This window comes from Equus asinus, chromosome 16, assembly GCF_041296235.1.
Source record: "Equus asinus isolate D_3611 breed Donkey chromosome 16, EquAss-T2T_v2, whole genome shotgun sequence".
NCBI classification, from domain to species: Eukaryota; Metazoa; Chordata; class Mammalia; order Perissodactyla; family Equidae; genus Equus; species Equus asinus.
The window spans coordinates 18,101,941-18,127,385 of NC_091805.1; the positions used below are offsets into that span (position 1 = coordinate 18,101,941).

General features: G+C 35.8%; 1 protein-coding gene across 23 annotated transcripts in view; it reads left to right on the forward strand.

Moving 5' to 3' along the window:
- Positions 1–25,445, forward strand: part of ADGRL2 (adhesion G protein-coupled receptor L2) — a 594,466-nt gene that overhangs the window by 428,796 nt on the left and 140,225 nt on the right. For all 23 annotated transcript variants that reach the window (XM_070486667.1, XM_070486675.1, XM_070486671.1 and 20 more), the window contains one exon: positions 15,279–15,451. In XM_070486667.1, the coding sequence (XP_070342768.1) occupies positions 15,379–15,451 (73 nt within the window). In that variant the 5' untranslated portion in view covers positions 15,279–15,378. The remainder of the gene's footprint in view (positions 1–15,278; positions 15,452–25,445) is intronic.

A 25,445-nucleotide genomic window follows, 5' to 3' on the forward strand; every position in this document is an offset into this window, starting at 1 on the left:
GAAACAGTGACATGTAATATCTCATAAAATCGTAGCAAAGGTAGCTCAAATTTTAGCATCAGAGACATTTTCTGGTATGCAAGGAGCCATTCTTCGACAAGTCCTTTCTTCAGTGGGTAATTAGATGTCACAGGTGGATTATCTTTACCTTTTAATTGTGAACTGATCATTTTTTGGGGAGGGATGGTGTTGGTTTGTCTTCCAAAATATCTTCTAGTGACTAATACTAATCTGATTAAAATATTATTGTGTTCTTGCATTCACAACAGAATACTACTGTAAATTTCGTTATATGAAACTGAATAACTATAGTTTTGTTTAAAGTATTAATAAAATCTAAATTTGCACATCGTAGCTGTAGAGTCTCAAGGTTTTAATTTAGTGAAATGCCAGAATAATTTCTTGTTTTTAGTTTGACGAGTGTTCTGTGAGAAACGTGTCTTCCTAAATTAGGACAGACATATATATTATACCATTTATAGAGTCTAATTATTAAAACCTGTTAAATTTCATTATTCAGATATCTTTCTGCAAACGAGGTGCTTAGGTTTATTGTCAATGTTGTTAGATTCATATATTGAAGTCGATTAAGTTGCAAATGCTGGTGTGAGAATGGGTGGAAAGTTAGGATTTAGAAATAGCCATGGTTTTTCAGCGGCCTCAGTAAATCATAAATACTAAAAAGAAATAATCTACAATGCTGCATGCATTATAGGCAATATTAAATATCTTAATTGCAAACTAACTAAGGGTGAAGTTTAATTTCCAGTGTGAAATTTACTGCTTTTTCATATAGAGGTCGTGTTGAATTGGAGTGCCAATGTTGGTCTCATAGTTTTGAAGGAGAAAAGAGATGTGGACTTCTAATTTTTTCATTCCTTGTTCTCATGGTGATGCAAGTGTAGTGTACCTGTATGTTGCTGTCTACTTAAAAAATGTCACTTTAGGAGGAATTTTACTGTTGGAAACGGTATTTTCTCAAATTCAGAATATTGCCTGGAAAACATAGATGTGGAAGCCTACTTTGTCGAAAATTTTTGCAAAGGAAAAATTATCTTCTCGCACTGGCCCGGTGGCCCAGAGGCGGTTAAGTGCACACGTTCTGCTTTGGCAGCCCGGGGTTCGCCGGTTCGGATCCCAGGTGTGGACATGGCACCGCTTGGCAAGCCATGCTGTGGCAGGCGTCCCACATGTAAAGTGGAGGAAGATGGGCACGATGTTAGCTCAGGGCCAGTCTTCCTCAGCAAAAAGTCCACATTTTGTAATACGTCAAACGTTGTAAATTTTCAATATTTTAGATTATAAATTGTTTTTGTAAGTGCTGTTAGATTTTCAAGTATTTTGAAGAAAAATTATCAGGAGATTATTCTCCTGGTGTTTGGTTGGACCTGAGTTGCAGGTTTACTTTCTAATTGTGGAGCTTTCTGCTCTTCACTTGTACAATGAGGAGGCTCAGTTGTTTTTAAAACTTTTCCTTGAGGTGGCTTATTTGACTTCTATAAATGATAAAAATGATAAGGTATTTTATGCCAAACAGTGACAAATTAAGCCTTCTGAAAAACAGCCATTATTATTTTCTGTGTTTTGAATTGGCATTCCTCAATATTTAATTAAACATTTCATTACAAAATAGTCTGAAGTAGAAAGAAAAAAATCCTTGAAAATCTCTATTCTAGGATATCTCTAAGTTTCTTTCCAGTTTTAAAACATTATGTTTTGGTTTGACACTTTGGTTTCTGAATTCTGTTCACTTTTCTTTATCCTTTCTGCTGTTCGTGCACATTATTTCCATTGTTCGGTTTATTCATCACCTCTTCCTCCCTCTCTCCTCCCTATTTACCTAAGGAAGGAAGCTTCCTTTCTGTGGAAAACATTTGTTAGGTGCTGTTTGCCAGGAGAGTGCCAGGGTGCCTGGCACTGAGGTTGTAGATGGGGAAGCCATGCGTTCTGTTTTCAGTTAGCTCGCAGTAATTTGAAAATGGTTATTTCAGATACTTCGTGATAGTGGAAGGCACATTGTACTTTGGACACAAGTGGCAGTGTTCCCGTGGTATGTGTGGTGGAGGTTTGGGGAAGGAGGGAGTTAGAAAATCCAGTGATGAGCCTCAACTGAGTCTTGGGGAAGGCATAGCGGCTGGCTAAGGCACGGGTGACTGAGGGGATTCCAAGCAGAAGGAGCAGCATAAATAGGCCATGCGAGGTCCCGAGGTGAAGGTAAGCCTCCTGTGGTCCACGAATGGCGTTCCCAGTAAATAAAGGGTGGTGGTTGTCAAGTTTAGATGTTAGCTAAAAAAGAAATGGTAAAAATTTTTTAATGGTAAAAATTATCATGATTTTCCAGAAATTTGGTTAATTTATTGTATATCCACTGTATTAATCACCAGGATATGACACCACTCAACAGAATCAAGATTAAAGAGGTGAGCAAAAGCCGTGGTCCATAAGGAGCCCTCACTCCCTTCATTACCTTAAAGTAGTTTCTAAAGTTGTTTGTGCTCTTGTCTCATTTCCGTATCTTCTGCATCATTGTATTGCTTGCAGTACCAGCCTCAGTGCCTTGAACAAAGTATGCATCCTGGGAATTTTTTTGGTTTGGTTGGAAGACACTGGTGCTGAAGGAAGATGAATATTGAAAATTTTGACGAAGAGATTTTAAAAATAGTTTCAAAGCTTAATTGGTGTGTCACCATAAGATAAGCCAGTAATCGCTACATACCACTGATACAGGCAATGACTGTAGGAATTTGAGGAAGGAGAGGTTTTTCCAGCCTGAGGTGCTCAGGTTGGCTTATGGCATAGATGGTTTTTTAAACCTATCAAGTCTGTAGAGAATTTCCTTGGGTGGAAAGGAGGGAAATGCTTTCTATATGGGTAAAAAGTCTTGCATGAAAGTCAGTTTGAAAGGCATATTCAGAATTACTGAGCAAATAAATTTGACAGAACCAGAGGGTTGGATTAAACTTTTTTTTTTTTGATGAGGAAGATTGTCCCTGAGCTGACATCTGTGCCAGTCTTGCTCCATTTTGTATGTGGGGTGCCGCCACAGCATGGCTTGATGATCTGAACCTGTGAACCCCTGGCCACTGAAGTGGAGTGCGTGACTTTAACCACTACGCCACCGGGCTGGCCCTGGATTAAGTACTTTTGAAGTTAGGTCTGTTTGGGTTGTATTCCCAGTTTTGCATTTTGCCACTTTTTTTTTTTTTTAAACTTTTTCTATTTACCAGCACTCCTCCAGCCCCCAGTTGTAATTTCTCTGTTGTTAAAATAGAGATACTAGATTTGTTGTGCTAATTAAATTACAGTGAGATAATAATATATGTCCTTATGGGAAAATTTAAAAATCAGCAGTTCTGAGATCTGCCTTTGTTAGGTCACAACCACAAGTGTTTTCCTTGTCTTATATATAAGTGATCTCTAGGATTGATTCCATCCAGTTTTACACCTTTTTATGGTTTAAAAATGGAGGTTGGTATGCTGGATGGAGGGCAAGAAATCAACCATGAGATTTTTGCAAAAATTTAGAGAGAAAAAGGATAGGGCAGAGGGAATGAAAGGAGAGAGAGGAGATTAAGACATTTTAGAGAAAGAATCAATAAAAACAGTGAGGGAATGTGTACCACTTTAAAATGAAGTACCTTTTATGTTAACAGAGCTATATTTTACCCAAACTTAAAATGAATAATGCTCTAGAGGATTTTCGTTTTAAAAACTATTAGAGACTGAGCTAATTTCATTTGTGTTTATATATCCATGCTTGTACACTTGTACACATTTAGTAAGCTTGGTTCAAAGAAAATCTGTTATTTCATAATGGGTGCGATTATTTTCCTTTTACCATTTCACACTAGTGTATTTCTTTGTTATTGTAAGTCACCAATTGAAGAATATATTATAATTCATGCCAAATCAGTATATGGGTGTAGAAGGTTTTTTAGGAGACTAATAATGGAGTAGAGGCTTCTTTCATGCATATGACTGTATAAAATAAAACATTATTAATGTTAGCAGGTGTTGCACTTTAATCTCCTAGAATGATTGTTTGGTACCAGTGGGAGATTTATTAAGCCTGAATCGTGTGAAAGTGTGTGTGCATAAGCCGCTACTTAGATTGTAAAAACGCTATTGAAAACTGTTAAAAAGTTTTAGCTGTAATTGGCAGAGAAGTATTAACTGTGCTAAAAGAAGTGTGTGTGTATGGTGGCCCCTGCGCCTTCACCTTTTTATCATTTATCTTCTTGTATTAATGTCACTGAGTTATTAATTCATAAGCCAGGATGGGAAGGGTGAAGGCACCATTTAAATGGGTGGCAAATTTATCCTTATCGCTAGAGACATGAAAAAAAGTCATTTTGTGTTATCTGTAAAATGGAAAGGACATTTTAAAATTTCATTTACAGTAATCCACTTCACTTCCAGTAAAACACCTAGATTATTACTACCATAATATAATGCTCTTATTAAAAATTTGTAACCTTCTCCACTCTTTTGTCTTATGTATAATATTGATAGAAAAGTTTAGCCTTCATCTATTTTAATGTGATACCTATTAACTGTAGCTTAGACCTGTTATTATGGTATGTTATAGTATGACTATTCAATTTTAAGAAACTTTAGATTGCAAAAAATAGAAATATTTATTGTAATAGTAACAAAGTATTTTGATTGAGGAGAGCCTATATATAGGGAAATGGAAAGCTCTAAAAATACTTTTGTTCTAAAACAAATGTGTGCATTAATTGCGACTTCATGATTTTTTGGAATAAGATTGATGATTTTGGCCTTGTAGAATTTGTAGCTTTATAGTAGAAATTCAGCAAATTAGATTTTAGCAGTTTCCTGTTGAATATAATGTGGAACTGGGATATATCCAGTATTTCATATGGGTGAGTAGGAGTGGTGACAGAAATTTCAGAAGTTTGAAGCCACTTTTACCAACAGCTATTTGAAACCATCATATTAATGGTAGAATACCTCCGGGGTCTTGTCCAAACCTCGTTACTTTTCAGTCTGCCATTACTTACTGTTTTGATTGGTTTTACGTTCTCTCCTCGGAGTGGTAAGATAGGTTACTGTGGTAATGTCCTTTATTTATTTTTTTTCTGGAATTTCCCCCCAAACACTGTTAAGCCGTACATATTGGCTCTGTTACACTCATACTGAGACACTAATTTGTTTTGGTCAGTGTAATGCAGCTTTGTTTTATTTTCCTCATTGTAGCATGGTTAATTTACCTTTACATTAACATTTAAATTAATTTCTTAAAATAACAGACTAAAGTTGTTTTGACTATTTTGGCAGAGATTGATCGTTATTGGTCAGCGCGTTACTTGACTGAACTGCGTTCAGTTATCTCCACCTTGTGCCTGTTCATCTCTAGCAGGCGCTGGCAAACTGGCTGGCCAGCTATTTTTGTAGTAAAGCTGGTTGGCACACAGCCACGCTCATTCATTATGCATCATCTGGGGCGGCTCTGGCTCTACAGCGGCAGGGCTGTATAGTGTGACAGAGACTGTATGGTCCTTAAAGCCCAAAATATTTACTATCTGGTCATTTATAGAAAAAGTTTCCCGATTCCTGCACTTTAATGTTAGGCTACATAATTCCTTGCTTCTAATGTTTCCAAACATAATGGAATACTATTGATAGTTTTTAGCTTAAGAGATTTGAGCAATCACTAGTTATTATCATTGGTAGTTATTAAGCACAGTTTTTTGCTTTTCTTTATATGTGGAGTAGCAACAAGGGATATTTTTTCCTCAGTTTTCTGAATTGGAAAGTTTAGAAAAATTGTTGAAATACTGCAAAAATACATTTGTCTTTAACCAAATGAGAGAGTCTTGGCAAGTAATTCAAGCTTCTAGTCAGTGTTTCTCAGCTTTTTATAACCTATGTTTCTTTTTATTAAACATCACTGTTTTATTACAGCTTTAATGTTATTTGAAATTTTAATGGAGGTTATAAAATTATATTTTAAAGTTGAAAGTCCCTTTTCTAAAAAACCACATACCTCCCCCACTCCATGATTGAGGAGTTAAGAAGCAGTGACACATAAAATGATATATTTTAATTTTTTAATGAACTAAAGCTTTTGTTTCTGTTTTCAGATTTTTTATAACAACCATTCAAAATGACTCAGTTTATCACTGTTTCTTGGTAGCTGTGTCCGAGACTATTTCTCTTGCCTTCCCATCTCAGTCTCCTAATGCTCTTTAGAGGACCCAGCCACGCCAGCCATACAGAATTGTCTAACACTGGAACTAAGAGTCTGTTCTGCTCATTCACTTAGACTACAGCTTTATTTCTAATGTTGTTAATTAAGTTAATTTTCAGAAATAATTGGTGTATTCCTTTTCTCTACAATTCAGTAAAATGCTGTTATTTTGAATTTTGCTCATAGACACCGATGTATGTGGTATGGAGCATAGGGCTTGATGGAGACCGGCCTTGGCTAAGGCACAGGAACTTGCTCTTTCTGGAATAAGCCCCTGAGGTTGTCTTACTTTTTGATCATGTGTAGTTTCTCCGTGAAGGCAGAGTGTGAATATGTGAGCTGAATAAGTCAGGTTATTAAATTATGGCTGCCAATGTAATCATCTGAAGTAGGTTTCAAAAAAACGTTCTTCTAAAATAGCAACTCCTTTAGAGACAATTTCTAAAATGTGAATTATGAGAATAATTGCTGAGACATATTTTGATAGAAGAGACAAGCCCTTAGTGGAACTTGTTGCGGTAGCCCGTAAAAATCGTCCTCACGATTACTTAAGGTGGAATCAGGACCATAAACGTGTAATTGGAGTAATTGAGAAAATAATGGAAGAGTAGATTTATTGTGTATTCCTACCCTGGTATGTAGTTGCTGAACTTGAGGCCTAGATGTCTGTGAATTGTCCCAACCCTCGTAGTGGTGGGGTAAGCCAGGATTCTAGAGTGTGCTCCTGGTTTCAGTCCTGGATTCTTCATCAAGGTGGTATTGGTTGGTCTAGGGTACATATCTCAAGGGAGACAGAAGTCCAGAAACTGCTTTTATTTCTCTTCTCTCTCATTATTTTGTTATAAAATACATTTAATACCATTAAGCTGTTTGGAAATTTAGCAATTATTAATTAATGCAAATTTTGAGTCTTCATCATTTTCCTGTGTATTTAATTCTCCTTAGAAGATTATTAACTTTTTGAAGGTGGCAACCATATCTTAATCTGTTTTATAATCCCTTTGGAACCTAATACAAGACAATTAATATGTAAGGTAAAAATAATAATCAAATAAGTAACACTCATTTCAGTACTCAACATCAAAAATATTTAGACTGTAATCACTAGGTATTCATTGACTTAAACTGACATACATTCAGTTATAGTGTTAATATTATCTACCTTATTTTAGAAATAAGATTTGCAAGGTTAGGAGACTATTTATTGACAAAGCTTGCAAATGAGTTGTATCATTTATTGATTACAAAACGCAGTGTGCTGTATACTTCACAGAATTTTCTTCAGCTTGTTACTGTGTGTTTTTTATCTTACTGTTAATTTTTCTTATTTATTTTTAAGATCAGTTGACATATTTTACCCCGATTACCTCATTACCTCTAGAAACCTCTGGTGGTGATATTGATGATCTAACCTACGACAGATCCTGCGTCATTATTATTTCATTTAGTGGTTGTATATATAGACCAAGAGGGAATCTGAATATCGATTCAGGGAATGGCTAGTAACAATGATTTATGAACAAAGGATCCAGTGCAGTGACCCAAGCAGAGGATTGCGTTTCTTGAGCAACACTGGGTTTTTTTCTTTTCTATTTGCCTGAACAATGATTAGTCCATTATATCATAGATGTTAACGTTAAAACGTTCTTTCCATGACTGTTAAGATTCATTGTTAATCTTATTGGAGGAAGTCCTTAGGTTTATTTTTTTTGCCGTGAAAGCAACTTCTCAGGTACTTTGGTTGATAAGATTTGTCAGTCTAGAATAATTTGTTAATTTATGACGTATATTGTAAGCACTTTAAATAGCACTATAAAGGAATAAAATTAAGATAGCTCGTCTGGAAATACTAAGAATTAAGTTAACATTTAGCTATCATTACCTAAGGGATGTTAGTTTTACTCATGTAAACATTTTGAAAATCAAGTCATTATTCTTTTGGTATTTCATTGCTTTTCATGATCCCAAAATGACTTTGTTCTATTTCCATTTTTTGTTCTAGAGTGAAAGATAATAAAACGTATAAGTGAGTAAGTTTATCTGAACTACTTAATTAGTGACAGTAGTGGTTTTAGAGCACGGGTTAAATCTTGGCCATGCTGTTTACTTACTAAGTCCTTGAACAGTTTAAGTATTCTCATTTTCAGGCAAAATGGAGGTAAGACGTATTCCTTCAGGTTGTTGTGAAGATTGCATGAAATAAACTATTTAGTTTATCTATATAGTCTAACTGTCATCTTGGAGGAACCCAACTATGTGCCAGGCAATTTTTTGGGGGGGAGTGGTGAGGGTGGGAGGAGACTTGCATATATTTTTCCATTTTTCTGTAGTGAACATTGATTTCTTCTGGGGATTTTAAATTAACTTTCTTGTTTTGCTGAGGAAGATGTGCCCTGAGCTAATGTCTGTGCCAGTCTTCCTCTATTTTGTATGTGGGTTGCTGCCACAGCATGGCCACTGATGAATGGTGTAGGACTGCGCCTGGGAACCAAACCTGGGCTGCCGAAGTGGAGCGTGCCAAACTTAACCACTAGGCCACAGGGCCAACCCCATATAGCTTTTTCTTAGGAAAGGTTATTTTTGAATTAGACTGTAATCTCCCTGAGGATAAAGAGTTTTGTCTCTTTTGTTCCTCAGTACAGAGCACATGATAGATGCTCAGTAAATGTTTGTTGAATGAATAATTTAGTCACTAGCAGAGAGAATGGCTTGGTAATTAGCCTTGATTAGAATTCAAGCTCTGTGACCTGCTTGTTGAGTAACTTCAGTGGAGTTACTTCTCCTTCCTGAGCCTCAGATTTCTGACCTGCGTAATGTTGACATCATAAGAATTGGTGATGTATGTCTGATAGGGTATTTCATACATAGTAAGCACTCAGGAAATATTTTTGGCCGTAGTACCCATAATTTGCATTCAACTCAAGAAAATTGCATGAGACTTCCAGACTGTTGGAAGGTTAAGAGGAAATACACTGTCCTAAAGTTGGAGAGGAGTGCCATATAAAAATAGCTTTCCCTTTCCCCCAAATGGGGAAAAACTAGCTTCTATGTTGTAGGTGTCTGATAATTTTAACAGTAAATACAAAATATTTTGAACAAATGGATTTATAATTTTTTGTAGAAAATCTGGAGAAGCTGTCAAATTTTCATGATATATAAGGTAATATTTTGAACTGGGCATGTAGCTTCATTTTTTTTTTTTCCCCCTTTTGAAACTTCATTTGCAAGTTTATGTTCAGTCATAAAAGGTCCCCTACATTGGTTCGAAAATGACAGCCATTTGTTTTTATTATTTCAACTGGAAGGATTTTAATGAAGAGAATGGCAGACTGCCCCACACTGTGCCTCCGGTGTCCACAGCTCCCAGCCTCCACAGCTCCCAGCCTCTTTCGCATGCTCAGCATGACTCCTAGGTATTATAGTGGATGGCAGATGTAATTTACTGGGAGCATTCCTGAACTCGTCTCCTTTCTCCTGCTCCTCTAAGCCCTCTCGTAGGCGAATTTATTTCTTCCCCACGAAGAAGTTTCAATACAGGGTAAGATCAATAATGAATGGTAAGGGGACTTTAACATAAATAGTTTAATTAAAGTACTCTAGACTTGAAACCAGCGTCCACAGAAATGAAATGGAGAATGAGGGTGGAAACTAGCGGTTGGCCACGTGGTTTTAAAATCTCTATCAGCATTCCCAACCCTAACCCTATCTTTGTGAAGGGAAAGAAAATAAACGCAAAAGGATGCAAAGGAACGTTGAACGTCTGGAGCTAAAAAAGGCTTTCTGATTAGCGATAACAAGGGTTCACTTAGACAACTTACTGAAAGAAACTCCCGAGGGTGTTGATGTTTTCTCCTCTGTTAACAAGAAGGGGAAATTCTGGCCTGCAAGGACCGCACAGAAGATATTTCTGAAAAATAAACACCCTGGGGGGCTGGCCCCGTGGCCGAGTGGTTAAGTTCGCGCGCTCCGCTGCAGGCGGCCCAGTGTTTCGTCGGTTCGAATCCTGGGCGCGGACATGGCACTGCTCGTCAGACCACGCTGAGGCAGCGTCCCACATGCCACAACTAGAGGAACCCACAACGAAGAATACACAACTATGTACCGGGGGGCTTTGGGGAGAAAAAGGAAAAAAAAAAAAAAATAAACACCCTGAATGAGGGTTAGCTAAACTGTAATGAAACTGTAATTTATTTTTCATTTCCAAGCCTTGGCATGGGGGCAGAGTGGGGTTAGTATCATCCTTTTTTGTTGTTGTTTTGGTAAAATATAGACAAACAGCTTTCTTTTGCTAGTAAATTCTGTCTCATTATGATTTTAATTTTATAGCGCAAATAAAACCAGAAAGACATTTTGTACGGCTATCTTTAGCGTTCATTTAGAGTTGACATACATTTAGTGTGTAGGATTTTAGCCTTACCCAAGGCATTAATGTTTCATTTTACACAGCGTCAGTGCATAATAACAAGGATGGGTGACTTAGATAGGTCTCATGCTTACATGGCACTTTGCTTTTCCTGTTCTCATGCTTGTGGTTGTTTTGGGTTTAATATCCAGTGTTCACAGTAGTGCAGTGTCCGTGAGTAGAAGTCAAAGGTAAAGCTTTAGATATGAATCCTTATGGTGGCTTTGCTCTTAATAGAATATTAATATTAGTTAACCAGTCTTTTAACATTTTGAATCATCTTTTCCTCTTATTAATTTGAAGCATGTTATATTCTACTTCTTTCATTAATGCTTGTAACAAATGGGTTTTATTTTTTTCTATTTTTGCTAAATAGGCCGCATCACATGTAAGGTTAAATGTAGTTTCCTGGTAATGTAAGATACATACACCAATGTTAAAACTGGTTTGTGGTGTTTTCCTAATTTTGCTGACAATTTAAGACACAGGATGTTTAATGCAGACAATAAATATAAGCAGGTTACTGTCTGAAAGGCTGGAGCTAACTGCACGTTTTAAGTAGTGTATAAAACATCGAGGGCTGTTGGGATATAAACAGTGCTGAGGCATATTCCTGGAAGTCCTTGTTCAGCTTTGGAAGGTTTAGTGGTAACGATGCATTAATTGACTTTTTACATGACAGAGTAATAGGATACTTAGATCTAAAAAAAGTCTTGACAGAGGTTTGGTAGACAATGGCATGTGGTTTATAGAAACAAGATTAGGGTGAAATTGTTTGAATCTTACTTGAAGGATAAGGAAAAAAGGAGGAGGAGGTTGCACATCAGAAGTGGCTTGGATCTTTTAAAAACCAGAGTCATTTGTAGTTCAAGTAGAAATGTTCTGTTTGTTTTTATTAAGACCTGAACTGTTTCTTAGCATTATGAGAGGTTCTGTCCGTGCACTGTGCCTTTACACTCCCAATTTCTCTCGGAAGCTCTTGGGGAAAGGTTTTCTGCAAATCTAAAGACAAACTGGTTACTAATATGGGGAATCACTTAATCTTTTCTGTTGATTGAAAGGAATTTTGGTAGCCCTTTTCTGATTTTGTTCCTTGTTTTCGTTTTGCACTGCAAGGAGCATTCACTGAGCTTCATTTTGCAGGTGGTCGTAGAGTTTGCAAGACAAGTCTGTTAGCTACGTCTATGCCTGTGAGTGTCCTTTGGCTCCACTTTGATTTAGGAGCAATGTTTTCCTGGGATTAGTTTCACCATATATGATTATTCATCCATTCTATCCTTAACTAATTATGGTTTGTTAAGTATTTCAATTTTCATTAGCATTTTTTTAATGGAAGGTTGTTTTTAATTGGGATCACAACAGGAAAATCTTTTGACTCTTTTTTCAAGGTTGCATTTAAAGCTTGAGCTTTTGAAAATAATTTTATTTGATGTGAAGCTGACTGGATATAGGTTGTAGAATGAGAAAAATAAGTTTGATACTCTTGTTACCTACTCACTGCACAGACAGTTGGACAGACTTCAGCTTTATTTGCAAAAAAGAAGACATGATTTTGTTACATTCCAGGACCTGTTTCTGTTTGTTACAAAGAATCATTGATACTAAGTCTCACAACTGCTGAGAGTGTGCTTTTGAAATTGTTTCACATTCTCAAACATTAAAATGCTGTTTCACACTCAAACCTTATGAATGCACTGAAATGTTAGTATCGTTGAAATCTGTTTTTAAAATATTCTGTCCTGGCCAAAGACCACAAAAGAGGTCTTGGTTGTGTGGTTTCCTCCTCCTTTCCCTCGCTAACAGGGGTTTTCCTATCTTGGCAGCTGTTTCCTACAAAGGCAGTCATCAGTCCCTGATTTCTTCCTTCCCTTTCTTCCCACAAACAAGGACTCTTTCAAATAGCAGATGACTGAAGACAGACTGATCTGAAGTCGCTTTAAGAAAGTGGAAATGTGTTCAAGAGTTGTGCATGTGGGCCAGCAGCCTGTATGCATTAGTTCATTGAAACGAAAGTACCCATTACACCCAGGACTTGGACAGTCAGAATTCTTTGCTTGAATCAGGGGCATTCCAAAGGCTGACTTAATTCTGCTGGTAGTAATTAATGCACCTCCTGCACGCGTTAAAATTATTCTACTTGCTTGATCAGATCATTGAACAGTTTGTTAGGATATAAGAAATTGCTCGTCGCTTAGCCTTTTCGATGTGACAGGCCATGAGACCATCTGACTTCTCTTCATGCTTTATATAGAAGAGCGTGCGGTTTTAAGGCAGGGACTTTGCCACAGCCGTTGTCAACTGCAGGTTTACCTGGGGTTTAGTCTTTTGCATAGTCTTTGGGAGCTCGGCGAGAAAATTGTATGGGGACAGCCAGCCAGTTCTGCAGGGTCCTGTGGCCTGTCTCCATCAGATTCATTTTTGAGGTATCATTCTTTTTATATTTTCGGCATTCAGAGGAAGCAGCTTGCTCTTTTCCTTTTTGTCTCATTCTTTTGGACAGAGAAACATCTGAGATGTTCTCGGAACTGGGTGGTACTAATTCTGACTCCCCTCATCATGATACCTAATTGTCTGCAGAGGCTTCAGAGAAAGCTGAAAAAATTGGGCTGATGTGGATCATGTAGGAATATATAGCGAAGCAGTTTGATCTCTGAAGCTCCAGGGATGGTAAAACAAACTCCCTATTACAGAAATATCTTGCTAGTTTCATCTGTGATTCTGTGGATCTCTATATTTAAACACTAGGTAATACTACAGATTAATTTTTTACATTCTTTTTGGTGTGTTTGTTGGTAAAGCAAGATAGTGACTTTATGGCGTGAAGTGTTCTAAACCATTTAGAATCTGACTGCTGTTCCACTGAAGTGACGTTATGGGGAACTGATGACAGAACGCAGTGAACTGCTAATAGATGCGCGTATGATACATGAACCATGTAGCAAATGCAGAGTAGCTCGGATAATGTGAAGCAGAACTCAGTCAGCTAGGAAAATTTTGTTTTCTGAATTTTCTCTACACTTTAGTGACAGCATCTATATTACATAAGATTTCATTTTATTTGAGTATATCTATAGAGACAACCTCAGAATGGGGTTAGTCCCCTCACTGCCCCACTTTTAAAAACTCTTCATTTATAGCAGATAGAAAGGGTAGGTTGAGGAAACTTCGGGAAGACTTAGAAGAAAACAATAGGAAGTTAATATGAAGAAACTGTTAAGATGTCCCTTTAAAGGAAAAAATTTGTAATTTCTTTACCTTCAGAATCTAGACCAGGAGGCTGGATATGTTTGGGAACTGCTTGCATTTTATGTGTATTATAGGGCTGGTATTTGCTCTGTGATTTTTTTATGTTACCGTAGAAAGAAGTAAGACACTTCAGTAGAACCCAGCAAATGACCTGGTCTCATGTGACCCTAAGAACTGGAGATACTGATTAAGTCCCATTCCTGAAGTTTTTGTATCCTCTCCGGTTGAAGGAGTGGATCCTTAAGAGCTAGTCAAAATTAGACTTGGCTCTGAGTTTTATGTTTTTTGCCACCTTTCCCCCAGTTTTTTAAAAAACGGTGATGCGACCTTGTTGATATCATCATCATGGTCTAGGGGTTTTATTGGTCCATTGGATGGACCAACCCACTCAAGGGTGGAGGTTTGAGCTTAGTAAGTTATACCTTGCTATAAGAAAAACCAATATGGGAAAATCTGAAACTTCGAAATGAAGTAGTTGAGACAATCACTTTATTAAACTGCTCCCTCTATGAATAACTAGCAATCAGAGAAATAACAATTTGCTATGTGATGTTTAGGAATGTGATGTTTTCAGGATGCTATTGTTATATAAATTAAAGTACACCCAGATGTTAAAAATTGTACACCCTTGTATAGAAAAATAAACTTTTATTCATTATATCTCTGATCTTTCTTGCAAAGTAACAGGATAAAATAGTAGATAATATTGCTGTTACCATCACTAGAAACAAACAAAAAAAGCATATGTATTTATAAAATTTTGTTAGAGGTATTATGCATTACAGTTAGTACTTGGATAAAAAGACTAAAATGTGGCATGGAGAGACAGATGTATTATTCTAGAATGACTTTGTAAGCTTTTCAAAGAAAAATTCATCATTGGAATTTATATAACTATTATGTCAATTCACATGTTCTCATTATCTATAAATTTTGGGGAGGGTTTTGATCATTTTCAGAATGTAAGACTCAGATATCCAGTGTATAGGAGCAGCTTCCATATTGGAAATAGAATCAAAATATATACCTTTTTTTTTTTTTAAAGATTGGCACCTGTTGCCAATCTTCTTCTCTTTCTTCTTCTTCCCTAAGGCCCCCAGTACATAATTGTATATTCTAGTTGTAGGTCCTTCTGGTTGTGCTATGTGGGACACCGCCTCAGCATGGCTTGATGAGCAGTGCCATGTCTGCACCCAGGATCCGAACCGTTGAAACTCTGGGCTTCTGAAGCAGAACTCTCGAACTTAACCACTGGGCTGTGGAGCTGGCCCCTATACCATTTTTATTTTTTTCATACTTAGGAGAGGGAGAGAGGAAGGGAGGGAAAGAGACAGAGAGTTGTTGTTGTTGTTGTTTTTGTGTTTTTTGTGACGTAGCAGAACCATAGAGTAAATGATGGATTTGTTTCTTTTTCAGATATGAGGATCAATGATGCAGACTCCTGGGTTCGATGAAGCTGGGCATTTATAACTAGATTCATTAAGGAATACAAAGAAAATATTTAAAGGGATCAATAATGGTGTCTTCTGGTTGCAGAATGCGAAGTCTGTGGTTTATCATTATAATCAGCTTCTTACCGAACATGGAAGGTAAGATGCAGTTTAAATTTTATTTTTTAAATCCAGGAGAACTTAAACTATGCAATCTTCTTTATATAGAAGTGGCTGAGATGAGTATTATTTTATTATTTTAGAAATAAGTGTTAAAAAGATTTCTTGAATGTTGAATTCTATTTTTGGCAGTTGAATTATTTTTGTTATACAGCTATATATTATGGAAAGTGCTAGCAGTCTGAATTTATATTTTACATAAATTCATAATCATTGTAAATAATTCTGAGAGAATTAAGTGAAAGCTTTGTTTTGGTATATATTTTACAGCTATTCACTAAATTTATTCCAGTAAAATTGGAAGTATTTTGTGGCAACTCTTTCACTTCATCTTTCGTTTTATCTACTTAAGTGTGGTCATAGTTCTAAAACTCCTAAATAAAATTTTTTCATATCTTGTGGAAAATGTTATTGTTTTGTAGTTCTTCCTTTTTAATGTTATCTATATCTTTTTGAAGACAGACCTGATTTTTAAAGAACTAAAACTCTTTTGAGACTTAATGAAATAATTGGAACAATCATTTATTAATTACTATATGGGTTTCCTTGTATCCATTATTTCTTTAGTCTTATATGTTATTTCCATGTGACAATAACACCCTTTTGGGTGCTTTTTACAGAGCAGGTCAGAAGTTAATATGGAGCTAAGATGTGTTAATTTTATAGCTAGTTGATAGTGGTAGTTATTGTATTTGGCATGAAGATATATTAACCTTGTAAAATCTGTGAAGAATACAAAATCTCTGAGAATATTTGTAAAATATAGTAGAGTTTTTCGTCCCAATTAAATATTCTTGAAAATATTTTAGAATTTTAAGATTGGTTTTATATATACTTTTAAGTGATCCCTTCATAGCTATTAATAAAATGGTAGATGGAGAAAAGAGGCATACAGTCAACTAATAGATAGAAACTTATTATTTCATTGTCTTTGTAATAAGCTTAAAAATGTTACTGTTTTAATTTTGCTGTAAGAATTTTATTTGAATTTCTTGTTCCCAAATTATGTTTTATCATTTTCTCTTTGCCCTCCCAGTCTTCTACCTTCAACATATTGACATAAATTAATATAATTCAAATAAATGACAAATTTACAAGTATTTTAAATTGAGAATTTCTGTATTCAGGAAGTAAATAATGTTCACTTGGATCTAAGTCACACATGAAAGTTACAAATGGTTAACATTTTCAGAAGATACTGCTGTTTGCATCAGAATTGAAAGATGCATCAACTCTAACATTAAAATCTAATATATCTGAATGAATAGTACCATAATGATAAACAACAAGCAGAAACTGAGTTTAATAATATGAATTTCTGGCTTGGATTGTCATGAAAATCTTATGTATAGTCTCTAATTTTGCATCTGTTTTTTGGGGGGGAAAAGTAACTGAATTCCTGCTGTTCTGTTTGAATGTTTTTATACATTTAAAAAAGATTCCAGGTGTGGACCAATGGCTCATTAGTCCACATAATGAAAAATTTTCCAATCAAGATAGAGACCACTGTGCTGGCACAGTAGCTTAACTCGGTAGGGGGCTAGCAGACAGAGACTTTTTCATGAGATACTGCAGTTTTATTTCTAGTGTCACCTATCAGGTCAGGATTCATATCTGCCGTTAAGAGAAATTTCATTTTTGGTGCATTAGGCCAGGGGGTGTTGCTTTTGAAGCAATTTCCTCCTATGGGTATAAAGAGTCTGGGATAAATGCACACTGCTAGCCGAGAGAGTATACACAGTTAATGCACAGTTAGAACACTGATCCAGCATCATATGGTTTTGTCTTAGAAAAGTTTTACATGACACGATAGTCCTTTACTGCCAGAAAGCAGATAATGCTCTGTGAACACCTATAGAGAAAACCAATCAAAGTTAGGTATGAGAGCAGCGCAGGAAAGAAAATATAAATTTACCCAGTCAGCCGTTCAGTTATGTGATTGTTACCTTTTCACATCTTACAGAGCTGAGCACTTTTTTGTATCAGTTTCTGGATCCTTGCAGATAAACTCAGATAAGGGGTCCTGGTTGGTTTCCTCCCTCCTTCCTCCTTTATTGAGTGACTGAATGGAGCCGCATGCTTGGGATTTAAAAATGCACAAGGCACAGTTCCTGCTCTTCAGGACTCATGGTCTTGTGCAGGGGTCAGAACCTCAAATACCTGCTGGGGCCGAGCAGGCCAAGTGACTTGAGTGCACAGGCCAGTGGAGGTCTGCAGCAGGCAGGAAAGCTCTTGACAGAGGTCCCAGGACTGCCGTTCCAGTATTGAACCTGGTTTTGCCAGTCTTCTAACTTTTCAGTGCAATCCAGACATGAGATTTTTAGGTAATAGCAACTAATTAAGATTTTTTAAAAAAACAAGCCTGTGTGTTGTATACGGCTATGGACCATGCCTTTTCAGAGCTTTCTTTTCTCCTGTTTACAGCAGTGTTTTACCTTAATTTATGATTGTAAAGTCTTAACATTTTTAGATTTGTTTTTTTTGTACGTGAGAGGTAAATTTCCTCATTTGCAAAGAGGACTTATTTGTTCCATGTTCAGACAAACATTATAAAGATGTTATGTTTTGTGTGCATATTGAAGAGCAAATCACTAAGCATTTTTTGTTTTACCATGGTAAAAGCTAATTATATAAAAATTTAATTGTTAGAATTAGCTTACCTTCCTCTATCTCTTTCTCTATCTCTATCCATTAGTGTTTAAGAATCAAGTCTTATCCATTAAAATTTACTTGTTTTTACACAATAGGAAAAAAGTTTTATTTATTCTTAAAGTTTCTCCTCCCCTGTGTATTTTTTTAAAATTATTTTTAGAATTTCCAAATAAAAAATGATTATAAAAGACCAAACTTCGAAAATATTTTCTAAGTTTTTCTTAGAATTGATTTTATTCCTGGAGAACTAACCTCAAGCCCTTCAGAAGTCAGTTTTGTTGAGAAACTGGTGTGTTTTGATTCTTTTGGCCAATTTTTATAAGCATAGTAACCCACTGTGGAATCATGTATCAGTAAGTAGGAAAGTAAATTGAATTCTTGTGTCCTGGAGAATTAAATTATGCTATATATTGGAGCCCTGGCAAGCATAATTCAGACATGAAGCCTTGCTCAAGTGACAAGTTACAAATAATAGCACTTCTTCAGCAAAGTCAGTAATAGAGATTTCTGTGAGTATGTAATTAGATTTCATTAGTCAAAATTTTACTTAATTAACTCAAATTACGTTGTTGCTTCTCCTTATTTCAAAGAAAAATATTATGCCAGATATAAGTGGCAGATATGTAAGATACAGCTTTACATATTTATTTTATATACATCAAGAAAATTTAAGAACGTAGCTACAGAAATAATATCTTAGCAGTTTTTAGTGTATCTTTAAATTCTCTAAGAACATTTTACAGTGACTTTTGTGTTAGTAATATCTTATTAAAAACGATGTTCGACTGTAGGGTCTTTCCACTAGTTGGGTGGTAGGAAAGTAGATCAAAAGGTTAAATATGAATTAGAAAAAACTGTTTTTGGCATATAAATATTTCCTTCAGAATGGTCTGTAATTTAGTGGAAGGAATAATAGCTTTGCTCTCCAACGTTAAACTTAAGACGGCTTAAAATAATTCAGACCTGTATTTCTTTTTTTCTTTCATTCTTTTATCTATACACACATATAATAAAATGTATAAAATTTTTATTTATGTGTGCACACACACACACAAACACACAACATGTAAGCTTCGCAAGGGCAGGGATCTTTTTCTTGGTTGATAGATGAGGCCAGGTGCCTAGAATAATGCCTGGCTTATAGTAAGCACTCATTCGGTATCCATCACTTGACTAGCATAAATCTTTGAAGGGGATCTTAATAGTTAGAGAGGAGACAAGAAACGGTTGTAATAACAGGGTGGTAAGTGCCATAATGATGATATTCACAGAGGCATTGGGATGAAAGGTGGTTAAGTGAGCGGGTGAATGTCAGGAGAGACTTCCAGCTGGAAGTCATGGTGAAGCTTGAACTGAATCTTTGTATGAGCTGAATAAGCTAGTAAGGCAGTGGTGAGCATGGTAGTGGAGAAAAAAATCCATGGAAAGAGAACAGCCTGGATGTGGAATAAAGTATTGCAGTGGTTCTCAAACTTGAGGAGCAGTGGAATCACCTGGAAGGTCCAGGGTGGGGCCCAAGCATTTCCTTTTCTGACAAATTTCTAGGATGACACTGATGGTGCTCAGCATCACACTTATGAACCACCATGGCGTTGTCTGTGTGTGGGCAGTTGTAGAGGTGCATGGGTGTGGATAACTTAAAAAGAAAGTTTTTTTAAAATTTTGATTTAATCCATTGATTCAGAAGTAGTGACCAGTTGTTTACTAGGAGTTACTATCTAATCCTTTTCATATGCCTCTTTATTCCTCTGATCAGGTCTCTGGGGTGTAATTTTAGGCTTCAAAATAGGATTTTTTTTTTTTTTAACTCTCTTTTGACAGTGTACTGAGGAAGAAAAAAAAATCTGAAAAATCAGCTCCAGATTGGGAAAAAAGAATATATTTTCTGTTAAGGATAAATGTTACATTTTCAGAGCTCCTAAACCCTTGCTTCAGTTTGTCTCTTTTCATTTTGATAACCTTGTTCTTTTTCTTGTTGGGAATAACTACGTGGCCATTGCTATGATAATACTGAATTGACTTACTATAGGGACTTTAGATTTCCCAGTCTAGCAAAATTGGCTACTTTTGTTCATTTCAGTATATTTGATTAGTTGACAGCTAGGAGGTAAATTTTCAGCAAGGTACATGGGGATTTGGCTGTATGACTCCGATTAAACTTAATGGGAGTCACAACTCCCATTAAATTAATAGGGATTGTACAGCATATCTATGTTCGCTGCATAGCAAATGTAATCTTATATTTTAAATTCACAAATTATGTAAATTAACGTTGGTTTAAAACCGCATTTTTTTTAATGATTTTATTTATATTTTTAGTGCAGATCAATGTGATTTTACTCCTTAAGAAAGTACTTAACTATATTGCTCTTAGAACATTTTAAATATTCTTTATTGTGTTGTGTGAGTGTAGTGGAATTCATTGCAGCAGCTTTCTTCTGAATAGGTAGTGATGTAATTCATTTTTAAAAATACCAGTACTAATGCTGTTTACAAATTTTATGATGTTTCTTTTTATCTTGTAAACACCAAGATGCCGTATACATAGTACTGCTACCAAGATTCTAAAGCAAGGTATATTTGTTCTGAATATGACTCAAAGTTGAAGAAAAATAAGACTAAACTAATAGGATACACTGGCACCTTTTAAAAAGTTAATTTGGAATATTCTTTGGTCATCTTATATATGTATATTCAGTGCCATATTTCACATATGAAGATTGTTTCAGTGCTTTGATTGTCGATTTTTTTTCCCCCACTTTTCCTCCCACTTTCTACCTTGTTTCATCCTCTTGCTTCTTTTCCAGTCTTAGAAAGGTTTGTTTATTCACTGTCTCTGTTCATTCACCAGTAGATCTGTTGCTGGTGGCAAAGTGTTATAAATCAGCGTGTCAGGCACAACAGCCGCCCAGGAGACCTCGATAACATTGTATTGCTTGGCTGTTTAATTTTCACAAACCTCCATTTTATGACAGAAAAGACTGCATCAGATACTTAATGAATAAATCTGTTATTATGAAATAATAATTTGCTAAAAGTAAACAGGATATAAACTTGTCCATATGAGAAGAAAGTTTTGAAATACTGATTTTACATCCATATTAGGCCTTTATCACAGTTAATGTTAGATTTCAAAAGAATCAATAATGTATCAAAGGTGGCCAAAAAGCACAGGAAGCATGTAAAGCACCTTAATTTTGCTGAACAGTAATTATGTTAATTAGTCCTTACCGAGTAATTTCAGTTTTGATGAATTTCTTGCTTCGTTTTTTGAATTAATACACCCTTTCACTTTTTTATGTACTATATACTTAGGTTGTAGTATTGGAAAATAAGATAATACAAATGATTGAGCGCATCTCAGTATGGATGTAGAACTGAAACGTCTGGAAGAGCAGATTTATTTGCGGCATTACGGAGGGAGCGTCTTCCTGAAGCATATGCTTGGTACCCTGTGGTAGTCTTTATTTTCTTTTCACCTCCTGCATGACAGAGAATGACACATGACAGCCGTGCAGTCCACATGTATTAGACATCAATGTGGATTAGTGAATATCTCATGACATCTTTCAACCCTATTCTTGAACTCCTTTTGTCAACTTGACAGAAGTGATTCCAGGAGAATACCTAGCCCCGGCCCTGGGATCTCTTGGCTAAAATGTAAGGCTGAGAAGGGAATTCCGTATCAGAGCTTCAGGAAGCAAAAACAACATTTATAATCCCTCCTTATCAGCATGGGACTCTGCTGAGTTGGACTTTTATGTCTGCCATTATTCTTGCTTTGAGGGCTTATTTTTCTTAAAAGTTCGTTTTTTTCTCCTTCTGATTTTCAATGTAATATATTCTCCTGAGAAAAGATAAAAAATAAGAAAATTAAGATAAGCATTTAAAGTTGTTCATAGTTCTAGGACCTTGATATAACCACGACACATTTCCTTTTTGTTCTTCCCCCCCACACACATACTTGCTATTATGGATAAAACAAAGTTACAATGAATAAAACAAAATTAGGTCCTTCATCTCCCTATACTGTTATATTCTGATTTTTCACATACTACTACCATAGCTTGTATTACCATATCATTATGTATTTAGATAATGGATTTTAACAGCTGCATTATAATTTATCATGTATTTGTCAAAAATGATTTAATCCTCCCGTGCTACCCATTGGCCATTTGAACTTATTTTTTTTTCAAGTATAAGTAAAATAAATATCTCTCTAAATCTTTCCCTTCATATGTAGTTATTTCCTGAGACTAGGATTCTAGAATTCTGATGAATATATCTGGCATGTGGACATCTTCTCAAGCGGTTTTTCTGAAGGAGTATACCAGTGTTCACTTTGATTACCAGTGTGTGAAGGTATCGGTCTACATGCTTTACCAGCCTTGATTTTGAATTTTTAAAAGAATTGACACTTGGTATTTGAAAAAGAGTATCTGATTGTGAATTAAATTTGTAATTTGGGGGCTACTTTTGAGGACAGAAGCATTTTTCATGGCCAGTGATAGTTGTGATGGGAACATTCTGTTCACTACCTTTGCTAATTTTTCTCTTTGTGCCGTTTTGCTAAAGCTTTTCTTATTTTTTAAACTCCTTGATGAAACCTTTTTGTCGTTTTTATTATGAAAAACATTTGTTTGCCTTTTGATTCATACTGCTTAATTTTTTAGTGAAAATTTCAGAGAGAGAATTTTGTAAAATGATGCTAATCACAAGTTTAACAATTATCACTATTTTTCTTCACTTGCTTTATTTACCCCTTTTTTTCTTTCCTTACTTCTTGATATACAGCTATTTTCTTTTGTGAGATCGTCCTTTTTTTGTGTGCTTAAAAATCTGTATCTTTAGATTAGTTGAATATTTATTCACTTGCATTTCCCTGTAGCTCTTAAATGTTTTTATTTAGTTTTTAATCCATTAGGAATTAACTTTGTTATGACGTGAGAGCTAAGATCTCAGTCACTTAATTTAAAATGAAGTGAAATAGGGGCTGGCCCCGTGGCTGAGTGGTTAAGTTTGCGCGCTCCGCTGCAGGCTGCCCAGTGTTTCGTTGGTTCAAATCCTGGGCGCGGACATGGCACTGCTCATCAAACCACGCTGAGGCAGCGTCCCACATACCACAACTAGAAGGACCCACAACGAAGAATATACAACTATGTACTGGAGGGGCTTTGGGGAGAAAAAGGAAAAAGTAAGATCTTAAAAACAAAAAAAATAAATAAGTAAAATGAAGTGAAATAATATGAAGCCATTTGTTGTGAATCAGATTTTAACTAACAAAGTAGATGAAGTTGGGACATACCCAAATTAAAAATGAATAGTGGGAAATAGTTTAAAAAAAAACAAAAGAAATGAACACAATTTATGTCTATACAGATTAAACTATGGATGAAAATATCACTGTTCTTCTGATTTTAATAATCTCTTTTCTATTTAATGAAATTTATTTTTAATGGATAATTTTTTTGTTAGAGAGAGAGAGAGGGAAAACTGAATGAAAACCATGTCAATAGTGATTAAAATATCCCATAGTGAATTCTGCCTTTGAGGAATTTTAGAATTCTGGAGTATCAGGAAGCACAAGAAATTTCCTGGAAAAAATAGGGGGATTCAGATAAAGCAGCGTTTTCTTTTGCATAGGGGTTTAATCTAAAAAAAGAGATTAAGTAAAGTTCTCTTTTCATTTTGCTGATTATTTATAGAGTGCTTCTTACTATTACTTTGTACCTATCTCTTTGTATCTAATTAGTGTGTGTTTGCGTGTGTGTATTAATCGTTAGTTCTCTTTCCTCTTCCTGATTCTTTCTTCACTTCGTAGTATTAAAATCTAAACCAGGTGGTAGATATGCCTGATATTAAATTCAGGTTTTGATTAGAGGCAATATAATATGTTAATAAGAGTCAGGGATTTCATAACTTAGTCAAACATAATCAAAAGGATGGATGGGGGCATTGCTCCTTGTGGTGGGGAGAGAGCTCCATGGTGGATTTAAGAGACCCACTTTTATATGGCAGGATGCAGTGGTGAGGTGATGGCAGGTTATTCTAAAGTTGGTAAGTAAAGTGAAGGAGACAGGTGGTGTAGGTTAAGTGTATGCCATTGTTTAAGGCAGGTCCTTTTTATAGTTTTCTTTTTTGGTTGTTTTTAGTAGATATGTCGGATACCTGAATTTGTTTCCAGGCAGAAAGAAAGGCAGTGGGATTCAGTGCAAGGAGAGGAAGGCTCATGTAGGAAAGGAGAATGTTTATTATCCAGAGAGAGGAAGATTCAGGAAGAGATGTGTACAGGAGAACAAGAAATTTAAGAGAGGTCATGCTGGATGTTTTTAATCTTATTTATCTAGAACAGTGCTCTCCAAAATTTAATGCACCTGTAAATCACTCGGAGATTTTGTTAAAATATAGATTCTGATTCAGTAATATGGGATGGGTCTTGAGCTTCTGCATTTCTAATAAGCTCCCAGATGATGCTGAGGTTGCTGGTCTGTGAGAGGACATCTGTATCAAGGAGTTTTAGTTATTAAATGTTTAGTCTCGGGCGGGCCTTGTGGCGCAGCAGTTAAGTTTGGACGTTCTGCTTCGGCGGCCCAGGGTTCGCCGGTTCTGATCCCGGGTGCGGACGTGGCACCGCTTGGCAAGCCATGCTGTGGTAGGCGTCCCACATACAAAGTAGAGGAAGGTGGGCATGGATGTTAGCTCAGGGCCAGTCTTCCTCAGCAAAAAGAGGAGGATTGGCGGCAGATGTTAGTAGCTCAGGGCTAATTTTCCTCAAAAAAAAAGTTAAAAAAAATAAAATGTTTAGTCTAGAAAATCAGATCATTGAAAATAGAAATTTGTTTCTGAGCTTAACAACACATTTGAAATATAGAAATAACATCACTGTCAGTTTTATAATTTTTATTTAAAAAAGGAACTAAGCTACCTTGAAACTGTACTGAAATGAACATTTCTATATTTTGTTACAGTTCTAATCCTATTTTATATGCTTTCTGTTGACTTTTTATCTGATGATTTGTTTTGAAAAATCCCTGAGTACCGTTGCAGCTTGACCTGTTCTCTCTAATATTTCCCTCTGTTCCCCATTGACTGTCCTACTTTCATTCTGTTACGTGGAAGCATTATTTTAATAGCATTTTACTACAAATGTTTTTATTACTTAAAGTAACATTATAAAATCACGTAATGCCAAGTGTATGTTTGTCTTAATCTGTTTAGAAAAAAATTATATTTTAGTAGGTTTTCAAAGTCAACATATTTAAAAAACTAAGAGTTGTCATCATTTTCACTTCAGTGTTAATACCCTGACATGTTAGCA